At 39.1% G+C, this 12,139-nt stretch overlaps 1 protein-coding gene across 1 annotated transcript; it reads left to right on the top strand.

The window, feature by feature from the left end:
• The first annotated feature begins 209 nt into the window (after window positions 1–209).
• tm4sf1 (transmembrane 4 L six family member 1) lies at window positions 210–10,980 on the top strand. The gene is made up of 4 exons (XM_014123629.3): window positions 210–625; window positions 2,684–2,755; window positions 6,986–7,128; window positions 9,676–10,980. The coding sequence occupies exons 1-4, from the start codon at window positions 449–451 to the stop codon at window positions 9,872–9,874; spliced, it is 591 nt and encodes a 196-aa protein (XP_013979104.1). The 5' UTR covers window positions 210–448; the 3' UTR covers window positions 9,875–10,980.
• Window positions 10,981–12,139: the final 1,159 nt, after the last annotated feature.

Here is a 12,139-nt window from a genome sequence, read left to right as displayed (position 1 = left end):
CCCCACTCTCTGAATTCCTAAGGGATTTTTCATAGTTTTTCGGACAGAATGCTTTCCGGCCCTGAGGGATTGGTCAGGGCTCAAGACCCTCACCCTTCTCTCTTCCTGTGGCGCCCGTTCCACTCGGCCCCTCGCCCTAAAATGGAGCTGGTTGCGTCATCAGCCTCAGACTCTCAGGAGGTGGAGGGTTCAGTTAAAACCCATACACACTAGGGAAACCATTCAGTTTCCTTCCTGGATTACAGCTGTGGACAGACCCCAGACCTTCCCCTCTCTCTCTCTCTCTCTCTCCATTCTTACCCTCCATTCCTCACTTCACAGATCCTCTAACCCGCTCTCTGCATTTTTACACTCCTCTCTCCACTCGCTGGTCTCCTTGGTGATCCCCGCTCCACTCCTCCTCTCCTCTCCATTCCTCTCCTCCTCGTCCTCCTGTGTGGTAGGGGCGATGTGCTCTACGGGTTTTGTGCGGTCGCTGGGCTTTGCCCTCCTGCCCCTGGCGGTGTGCTGTATTGTGGCCAACGTTCTGCTGTTCTTCCCTGGAGGAGACACCCAATACGTGCAACAGGAGAAACTGTCCAAGCTGGTCTGGTTCATGATGGGCATCGGAGGGGGAGGCGCGTTGGTGAGTAGCTACAGTATATATCATCCTGTTGTTACTACACCGGCTACAGTATATATCATCCTGTTGTTACTACACCGGCTACAGTATATATCATCCTGTTGTTACTACACCGGCTACAGTATATATCATCCTGTTGTTACTACACCGGCTACAGTATATATCAAATCAAATCAAATCAAATCAAATTTATTTTTATATAGCCCTTCGTACATCAGCTGATATTCTCAAAGTGCTGTACAGAAACCCAGCCTAAAACCCCAAACAGCAAGCAAAGCATGTGAAAGAAGCACGGTGGCTAGGAAAAACTCCCTAGGAAAAACTCCCTAGAAAGGCCAAAAACCTAGGAAGAAACCTAGAGAGGAACCAGGCTATGAGGGGTGGCCAGTCCTCTTCTGGCTGTGCAGGGTGGATATTAAAACAGAACATGGTCAAAATGTTAAAATGTTAAAATGTTCATAAATGACCAGCATGGTCAAATAATAATAATCATAGTAGTTGTCGAGGGTGCAACAAGCACGTCCGGTGAACAGGTCAGGGTTCCATAGCCGCAGGCAGAACAGTTGAAACTGGAGCAGCAGCACGGCCAGGTGGACTGGGGACAGCAAGGAGTCATCATACCAGGTAGTCCTGAGGCATGGTCCTAGGGCTCAGGTCCTCCGAGAGAAAGACAGAAAGAGAGAAAGAGAGAATTAGAGAGAGCATATTTAAATACACACAGGACACCGGATAGGACAAGAGAAATACTCCAGATGTAACAGACTGACCCTAGCCCCCCGACACATAAACTACTGCAGCATAAATACTGGAGGCTGAGACAGGAGGGATCAGAAGACACTGTGGCCCCATCCGATGATACCCCCGGACAGGGCCAAACAGGCAGGATATATATCATCCTGTTGTTACTACACCGGCTACAGTATATATCATCCTGTTGTTACTACACCGGCTACAGTATATATCATCCTGTTGTTACTACACCGGCTACAGTATATATCATCCTGTTGTTACTACACCGGCTACAGTATATATCATCCTGTTGTTACTACACCGGCTACAGTATATATCATCCTGTTGTTACTACACCGGCTACAGTATATATCATCCTGTTGTTACTACACCGGCTACAGTATATATCATCCTGTTGTTACTACACCGGCTACAGTATATATCATCCTGTTGTTACTACACCGGCTACAGTATATATCATCCTGTTGTTACTACACCGGCTACAGTATATATCATCCTGTTGTTACTACACCGGCTACAGTATATATCATCCTGTTGTTACTACACCGGCTACAGTTGTAGTACTGTTGAGTTGACGGTTTAGGGGTCAGGTTAACAAGCGGTTCAGGGAACAAAAGGTAGAATAAAAGATCAAGATAATTAAGATAACTTTAGGGAACAGTTTCATATTTTGGTCTTGTATTTCCTTTCTGATAAAAACCCATGCTAATATGAAACAGGTGCTAATCTGACACGGTTAATAATCTGACAGGTGCTACTCTGACACAGGTGCTAATCTGACACAGGTGCTAATCTGACACAGGTGCTAATCTGACACAGGTATTAATCTGACACAGGTATTAATCTGACACAGGTGCTAATCTGACACAGGTCCTAATCTGATTTTAGTAAATCCATGTGTGTAAGGAATTGATCTTTTGCTGTTTTTTGTAAGAGTGGGGTTGAGGCTACATGGCTGTATCCTGGATGTTTTGACCTTCGACCTTCCCTCAGCTGTTTTCCTAACTGTGGAGATACAATAGGACACAAAGGGAAATGGTTGTCAGCTCCTCCTCCAACATACCCTAGGAGTTTTATTTTACCAGACACCTACAGTAGAGTGGGGAAATAGCCACCTTTTTATGAACCTGTCCTATGGACCATCTTTTTGTTGTTGTTGTGATTAGCGATAGTTTTACAGTACAGTTCAGTACAATACAGTGCTACAACAAAAGAGCTCTTGAGGATACTGTCTATAGATGATGGATTGATGCACTGAAATATCATACAGCGGCAGAACCTGAGATTTTCCCCTGTTGTGTGTCTCTGTAGATGTTCCTGCCTGCTGGCGTGTTCATCAGCCTGGGGAAATGTACAGGCTGCTGTTGGAATGAACGCTTCGTGGTGAGTACTGATGCTTTGGTTACGTCTCGTCATTAGGGCCTTGTGTTTTGTGAGATCATGTGACATGCCTGGATTTTAAACTTTATTTCAAGCTTTTTCATCAAACTGTCCACCGCTTTTTTGGCTTTGATCCTATTAATATAATCACTGATATTACAAAGGTCAATTTTAACACTTGTGCTAAACTAATGCAAAAACTAGGTAGGCTATGCTTAGCTAATTAAACATAGGGCCATATTGTAACACTATTAGTGGGTACACTAATGATATGAGGAGGAGGCTTCAGCATCAGGGAGTACAAAGCATCTGGGCCGAGAAGAGGAGCTGAACCTTATCTGTGTATAAGATGTTTGTAATAGCCAGCATTTCTCCTCACACACCCACACACTCCTCTCATGGGGATTGTTATGCAGCTGTTCTGGGTGTAACAGGCAGGCCTGAACACTATCTCTCTCTCTGTGTGTGTGTGTGTGTGTGTGTAAGAGAGATAATATATATATATATATATACATATATACACACTACCGTTCACTTAGACATTTCTGTGTTTTCCATGAAAATATACATGAAAATAATTGCAAAATGAATAGAAAATATAGTCAAGACGTTGGCAAGGTCATAAATAATGATTTTTAATTGAAATAATAATTGGGTCCTTCAAACTTTGCTTTCGTCAAAGAATCCTCCATTTGCAGCAATTACAGCCTTGCAGACCTTTGGCATTCTAGTTGTCAATTTGTTGAGGTAATCTGAAGAGATTTAACCCCATGCTTCCTGAAGCACCTCCCACAAGTTGGATTGGATTGATGGGCACTTCTTATGTACCATACGGTCAAGCTGCTCCCACAACAGCTCAATAGGGTTGAGATCCGGTGACTGTGCTGGCCACTCCATTATAGACAGAATACCAGCTGACTGCTTCTTCCCGAAATAGTTATTGCGTAGTTTGGAGCTGTGCTTTGGGTCATTGTCCTGTTGTAGGAGGAAATTGGCTCTAATTAAGCGCCGTCCAGAGGGTATGGCATGGAGTTGCAAAATGGAGTGATAGCCTTCCTTCTTCAAGATCCCTTTTACCCTGTACAAACTTTACCATTTACATTTACATTTAAGTCATTTAGCAGACGCTCTTATCCAGAGCGACTTACAAATTGGTGCATTCACCTTATGATATCCAGTGGAACAACCACTTTACAATAGTGCATCTAAATCTTTTAAGGGGGGGGGGGGGGGGTTAGAAGGATTACTTTATCCTATCCCAGGTATTCCTTAAAGAGGTGGGGTTTCAGGTGTCTCCGGAAGGTGGTGATTGACTCCGCTGTCCTGGCGTCGTGAGGGAGCTTGTTCCACCATTGGGGTGCCAGAGCAGCGAGCAGTTTGGACTGGGCTGAGCGGGAACCGTGCTTCCTCAGAGGTAGGGGGGCCAGCAGGCCAGAGGTGGATGAACGCAGTGCCCTTGTTTGGGTGTAGGGCCTGATCAGAGCCTGAAGGTATGGAGGTGCCGTTCCCCTCACAGCTCCGTAGGCAAGCACCATGGTCTTGTAGCGGATGCGAGCTTCAACTGGAAGCCAGTGGAGAGAGCGGAGGAGCGGGGTGACGTGAGAGAACTTGGGAAGGTTGAACACCAGACGGGCTGCGGCGTTCTGGATGAGTTGTAGGGGTTTAATGGCACAGGCAGGGAGCCCAGCCAACAGCGAGTTGCAGTAATCCAGACGGGAGATGACAAGTGCCTGGATTAGGACCTGCGCCGCTTCCTGTGTGAGGCAGGGTCGTACTCTGCAAATGTTGTAGAGCATGAACCTACAGGATCGGGTCACCGCCTTGATGTTAGTGGAGAACGACACCACCACCAAAGCACCCCCAGACCATCACATTGCCTCCACCATGCTTGACAAATGGCGTCAAGCACTCCTCCAGCATCTTTTTGGTGTCTCACCAATGTTCTTCTTTGTGATCCGAACACCTCAAACGTAGATTCGTCTGTCCATAACACTTTTTTCCAATCTTCCTCTGTCCAGTGTCTGTGTTCTTTTGTCCATCTTAATCTTTTATTTTTATTGGCTAGTCTGAGATATGGCTTTTTCTTTGCAACTCTGCCTAGAAGGCCAGCAGCCCGGAGTTGCCTCTTCACTGTTGACATTGAGACTGGTGTTTTGCAGGTACTATTTAATGAAGCTGCCAGTTGAGGACATGTGAGGCGTCTGTTTCTCAAACTAGACACTCTAATGTACTTGTCATCTTGCTCAGTTGTGCACCGGGGCCTCCCACTCCTCTTTCTATTCTGGTTAGTGCCAGTTTGTGCTGTTCTTTGAATGGAGTAATACACAACGTTGCACTACAGTTTCTTAGCAATTTCTCGCATGGAATAGCCTTCATTTCTCAGAACAAGAATAGACTGATGAGTTTCAGAAGAAAGTACTTTGTTTCTGGCCATTTTGAGCCTGTAATCGAACCCACAAATGCTGATGCTCCAGATACTCAACTAGTCTAAAGAAGGCCAGTTTTATTACTAACCTTCACAACAGTTTTCAGCTGTGCTAACATAATTGCAAAATAATTTTCTAATGATCAATTAGCCTTTTAAAATGAACTTGTATTAGCTAACACAACGTGCCATTAGAACACAGGAGTGATGGTTGCTGATAATGGGCCTCTGTACGCCTATGTAGATATTCCATTAAAAATCTGCTGTTTCCAGCTACCATAGTCATTTACAACATTAACAATGTCTACACAGTATTTCTGATCAATTTGATGTTATTTTAACGGACAAAAAATGTGCTTTTCTTTCAAATACAAGAACATTTCTAAGTGACCCCAAACTTTTGAACGGTAGTGTATGTGTGTGTATATACAGTATATATATATATAATATATATATATATATATATATATATATATATATTATATATATATATATATATGTGTGTATTATATATGTGTATTATAGATGTGTATTAGAGATGGTTATTATACATGTGCATTATAGATGTGTGTATATATATGAGTATTATATAAGTGTATTATATGTGTGTATTACATGTATGTGTGTATTATACATGTGTATTATATACGTGATTATATAAGTGTATTATCGATGTGTATTATATGTGTATTATATATGTGTATTATATGTGTGTATTATGTGTGTGTATTATCGATGCGTATTATAGATGGGTGTGTATTATATATGTGTATTATAGTTGTGTATTGTGGATGTGTATTGCTGATGTGTATTATAGATGCGTATTATATGTGTGTATTGTAGATTTGTATTATATATGTGTATTATAGATGTGTATTATATGTGTGTGTTATAGATGTGGGCGCATTATATATGAGTATTATATGTGTATTATATACACGTGTATGTGTGTATTATAGATGTTTATGTGTATTATAGATGTGTATGTGTGTGTGTATTACAGAGGTGTGTGTGTGTATTATAGATGTTTATTATATATATATATATATATATATATATATATATATATATATATATATATATATATGTGTGTGTGTATTACAGAGGTGTTGGTGTGTGTGTATTATATATGTGTATTATAGATGCTTATTATATACATATGTGTGTGTGTGCATTATATATATATATATATATATATATATATATATATATATATATGTGTGTGTATTACATATGGGTATTATATGTGTGTATTATAGATGTGTATTATAGATGTGTATTATATGTGTGTATGTATTATAGATGTGTATTATATATGTATGTATTATATATGTGTATTATAGATGTATATTATATGCGTGTATTATATATGTGTATTATATATATATGTGTATTATAGATGTATGTATTATATATGTGTATTATATGTGTGTATGTATTATATATGTATGTATTATACATGTGTATTACATATGTGTATTATAGATGCGTATTATATATGTGTATTGCAGATGTGTATTGTATATGTGTATTATGGATGTGTATTATATATAAATATGTGTGTGTGTTATAGACCTGCATTGCTTGGTGTTTGGGGTTTTAGGCTGGGTTTCTGTACAGCACTTTGCGATATCAGCTGATGTAAGAAGGGCTATATAAATACATTTGATTTGATGTGTATTATTTGATGTGTATGATGTGGTGTGTGTGTGTGTGTGTGTGTGTGTGTGTGTATTGTAGATTTTTATTATATATGTGTATTATAGATGTGTGTGTGTGTATTATAGATGTGTGTGTGTGTATTCCAGATGTGTGGATCAGTCACGGCAGCGTTAGTTGGGTTGGCCGGGTCAGGGTATTGTTTCGTCATCTCTGCCATGGCCATGTTGGAGGGACCTCAGTGTGCCACCGCTCTGGGATGGTCCTATCCCTTCGCCAACGAGGGAGGAAGGTTAGTTCCACCCTCGATTCAAAGGAAATGCTAATATATAACAATATATAATAATATATAATAATTTATTCTGGAAATATTCTAGCTATTAAAGCTTCGTTTAGTTTCTGAATTAGAAACAAATGTCTGTGTTTTTCTGTTGTGTGTGGATCGAATCTCTGAGCTGACAAGGTAAAAATCTGTTGTTCTGCCCCTGAACAAGGCAGTTAACCCACTGTTCCCCGGGCACCGAAGACGTGGCTGTTGATTAAGGCAGCCTCCCCCCCACCTCTCTGATTCAGAGAGGTTGGGTTAAATGCGGAAGACACATTTCAGTTGAATAAATTCAATTCAATAAATTGGTATACTTTTTTATTTATCACAATTTTCTTTAACCAATTTTGGTCCTTAATGCAGGGCCGACAGACAAGTTCCTTATCTTCTCCCCCTACCACTTGCCTCTTCCATTTTTGCGGTAATGCTGTAATTAGTTGGTTGTAATTTTGGATAGAGCAGATATTTCCATATATATATAGCTGCATGTGTGACATAACTCCACCAGTCCTATTTATTATATCCATCCCCCCCAAATATAATGTTTTAAAAAACATTTTATTTAACTAGGCAAGTCAGTTAACAACAAATTCTTATTTACAATGACAGCCTACCAGGGAACAGTGGGTTAACTGCCTTGTTCAGGGGCAGAACTACAGATTTGTACCTTGGTCAGCTCGGGGATTCGCTCCAGCAACCTTTCGGTTACTAGTCCAACGCTCTAACCACTAGGCTACCTGCCGCCCCACAATCAATTAGTATATTTACATTTACATTTTAGTCATTTAGCAGACGCTCTTATCCAGAGCGACTTACAGTAGTGAATGCATACATTATATACTTTTTTCCCCTCTTTTTTTTTTCGCACTGGTCCCCCGTGGCAATCAATTAGTATATTCGAGTTTAACCATAACATTTGTTGTAATATTTGTTCGTTTTTTTATGGTGGATGAAAATGCAATTGCAACCAACTTTCTATGGCTTGTTTTAAAAATAGCAATATTTTTTTAGATTATTTCATTTTCAAATAACTGAAAGTGAGAGATTGTAATCTGAATAAATGGGAAAAGGCCATTCTTGAACAGGAATGAGCCATTCTTAATCTGTTAGAGAACCAGTTGGGATTTAAGCGTATGTTTTGTATGACTGAAGCCTTTAGTGAGAGGTCTAATAATATAAATATGAAATCATTTCTGCCCTCCGAATTCAAATTCATTATATAAATAGGCATGTTTAATTTTGTCTGGTTTACCATTCCAAATAAAATGGAATAAAAACATCACTTTAGTAAATACTATCCACACAAAAAAGCACTCTAGTAAATACTACAATATTATCCGCGAAAAAAAACGGCATTTCATTTACATATACCCTGTCCATTCACCTCCCACATATCGTAATTTGTGGCAACCATAAGTGAAAAACCTACATGCCAAGTATAGATCATATATTGTGTTCCCTACAGGTTGTAGAAAAGAACACGATCTCTGAACTATCTGTTCAGATCCCAGTCCTAACTCCCTACAGGTTGTAGAAAAGAGCAGAATCTCTGAACTATCTGTTCAGACCCCAGTCCTAACTCCCTACAGGTGGTAGAAAATGTGTTCTTTTAGTATTTCTCCAGTAGGTTTCCTGAAGGACAAAGACTTCTATTTAAAATATAAGAAAACACAAACACTATAGTAAATACTACAGTAATGTCTGCAAAAACACGACAGCAAATACAACATTATACTACAATCCGCAACAACAACAAAAAATGAATTTCTATAGTTTATACTACAGTTTTCTTTTACTACAGTATTTATACTATAGTTAACTTTAAATACTACAGTATACTACAGTAACTACTACAGTATTCATTGTAGTGTATCTACAGACTTTAGTCCACAAAAACACAACAGTAAATGCTACAGTAAAGTCTGCAAAAACACTACAGTAAATAGTATAGTATTTCTACCATATTATACTATAGCATTTTTTCATGTGGGTATTGTCTTTTCTTTTTGCAAAAAAAAGTAGTGTGTAGTGCCAATAGTTAGCTACAATTCTACATGGCAGAAAAGTATTTAACTACTGAAAACACTACGCAGGTTTAAATGTAGTTTGGTGGTCCCGTGTGGCTCAGTTGGTAGAGCATGGTGTTTGCCATGGGTTGTGGGTTCGATTCCCACGGGGGACCAGTACGGAGAAAAAAAATGTATGAAATGTATGCATTCACTACTGTAAGTCGCTCTGGATAACAGCGTCTGCTAGATGACTAAAATGTAAATGTAGTTTAACTACCAGCAAGCTACTGCAAAATGGAGTTAAATGTTTAACTACATGTAGTTTACTACTCCAACACTGGTTCAGAGTTATGAAATAACAGCCTGTTCTTAACACCTCACAACTTCTAAACTTAATATACACAATACTACCCAATACTACACGATACTACCCAATACTACAGAATATATACACAAAACTACAATATACACAAAACTACAACTTTCCCCGTGTGTTTGTCTACAGGTACCTGCTTGAGCAGGAGACGTGGTCTAAGTGTTTATATCCCGTCAGCATCGTGGAGTGGAACGTGACTCTGCTGTCCATCCTGCTGGGTCTCAGTGGGTTGGAGTTTATCATCTGTTTCCTACAGGTCATCAATGGACTGGTGACAGCTGTCTGCAGACCCTGCTGCTACAAACAGGACTATACCCTCAACGCCTGATAAACACACACACACACACACACACACACACACACACACACACACACACACACACACACACACACACACACACACACACACACACACACACACACACACACACACACACACACACACACACACACACGCATATAACATAAGATCCACTGGCATACCCATGAAATGACACATAAAACAGGAGAGTGTACATTACCAGCTGGGGGAACATTGCTTCCTAGACACTCATTATTATCTCCTTATTGGTTTCTAATCAGGAAGTGTGATTTTTCAAGCGAATGCTGCCTCATCTCTGTATGAGGGAGAGATACCTGTCTGAATGTTCAGTTAATTTATAGTATTCATTACAAAGCACTGTATTATAAACACACCGTTTGTATTATATAGACTGCAACAATAGCCTTTTTTATGTCTGTATTTTTTATATTATGTCTTAACACACTGGGCACAGATGTCAGTTCAACGTCTAGTTTTGATTTACATTTGGTTGAGTTGTCAACTAAGGCGAATTTTACATGAAATCAACAAAAAGTCATAATGGGTCATAATTAATAAACACTATTTAAAAAAAACAGCAATTTCTTTTTTTTTCTTGGGTGTTTCTCTGTCAAACAGTTTTGTTATATTTCAGTCTTCTGTGATGTATCTAAAGTGTCATATTGGGTTGCAAACTCAAATGTAATACATTTAAACTCTATATCTGACATGGTACAGGTGTCTTCTTTTTAAACCCATAACCATGTGTTTGAAGTGTATACTTTTGTTTCAAAGTAGATTTGTTTAAGACTACCAAGAAACACCAACCTTGTGACCTTGATTTAGCTCACTGCACTAAAATGTTTTAAGTTTGGTGGATAAAAATATTTTTTGCAAATCCAATCAGTTTTCCACGTTGATTGAACGTCATCACATAGATTTTTTGTTGCTGAAATTATGTCAATGTATGAGAGTTTTGTCTTTTGTATTAATGTTTTCATTTTAAGTGTATTGTAAATGATTGTCTCACAGATTCTAGATGTTAAGATAAGTCAATTTTATATATTTAGTGCATTTGTAATATTTTTATAACATTTGTGCTGTCTTAAATAAATAAATATTTTCCATTTCAATTGTTCTGATTATTCCTATTTTGTTTTATAGTAAACATGCTATATTTGTCAAAGTTGTATACTTTGATACCTATTTGAGTAAGTATTTACCAATGGACAGCTATTAAAGTCATAGGTGTAATCCCAAATCGACCCCTAAATCCTACACTCAATTTCTAATCAATATGCTGAAACTTCCACCTAGCCTATCAGAAGGAAAGGTGGAGCTGTTACAATATGCTAACCTTGTCAAATCCTCTCATATCTCGACAAGTGCATAGGGCATAGGGTTTAGAGGTCGATTTGGTACAGGGCCATACTGTCACATCATTCCATAGACTTCCATAGTTCTGATGTTATACTCCCACTATCTGGCTCAAATGTAGAACTACAATATTTTAACACCACTTGGAATACGCTGGGCTACAACCATTGGTCAAGAGCAAAAAGTAGATTTGGTTATTGTCATTGACCAGTTAGATTGGGCCGGACCCATTTTAGTCTGGGGAAGAGTCATTGACTAATTGGGATTTTTTGTTGTTGCATGACCTTAGATTACTGAGAGGTCATTGTTGTCCCCTCACGTCACTGGTTGACCCTCAGTAGCCTATGGTGAGGACATGCTGGAGTTCCCGTAGGGGAGAGTGGGGTAAGTTGAGCCAAAAGGGTAATTTGAGCCACCATTGTTTCTAGGAAACGCAAAATGAATCATGTGACCAAATATTTAGGAAAAGGTCATAATTTCATGGCGTCTGTGAAAGAAGAAGCCACATGGGAAAAAGTGGTAAGCAAGTTAGGTCCAGAAAACTAATTTTCACCAAGTCAAATTAATTTATTGTGTTAGAGGTTTCATGATGCTTGTATCCAAACCAAAGTAGATAATTTTAAGATTGTTCTATACATCAGTTGGGGTCTCTATAACCTTCAATATGATGTCCTAAACCTAGCATGAAAGTGCATCCTTGTTCCTGTGTTGGCAAATATAGTCAAATTGTTTGTCTTGGGGTAAGCTGAGCCAATGGTTAAGCCAATGGCAAGTTAAGCAAATTGAAGTGTTTTCTTCCAAGGCATAACGCAAATCATTATTTCTGTGATATGCAGTAACCACAGGGCCTATGTTAAAAGTGTTTAAAAAGTACATAGTGTTTTGTTAGGTGTTAAGCCTGTGTTAAAAGATGCT

Source organism: Salmo salar, chromosome 10 (genome assembly GCF_965601325.2).
Source record: "Salmo salar chromosome 10, fSalSal1, whole genome shotgun sequence".
Classification (NCBI taxonomy): domain Eukaryota; kingdom Metazoa; phylum Chordata; class Actinopteri; order Salmoniformes; family Salmonidae; genus Salmo; species Salmo salar.
This window is presented reverse-complemented; position numbering and strand designations above follow the sequence as displayed.

Bases quoted from the DNA above. Each gene is read 5' to 3' on its own strand.
- tm4sf1 (XM_014123629.3), top strand. From the start codon at position 449: ATGTGCTCTACGGGTTTTGTGCGGTCGCTGGGCTTTGCCCTCCTGCCC. The intron at 626-2,683 runs GTGAGTAGCTAC...GTGTCTCTGTAG, and splicing joins TCGGAGGGGGAGGCGCGTTG to ATGTTCCTGCCTGCTGGCGT. The intron at 2,756-6,985 runs GTGAGTACTGAT...TGTGTATTCCAG, and splicing joins GTTGGAATGAACGCTTCGTG to ATGTGTGGATCAGTCACGGC.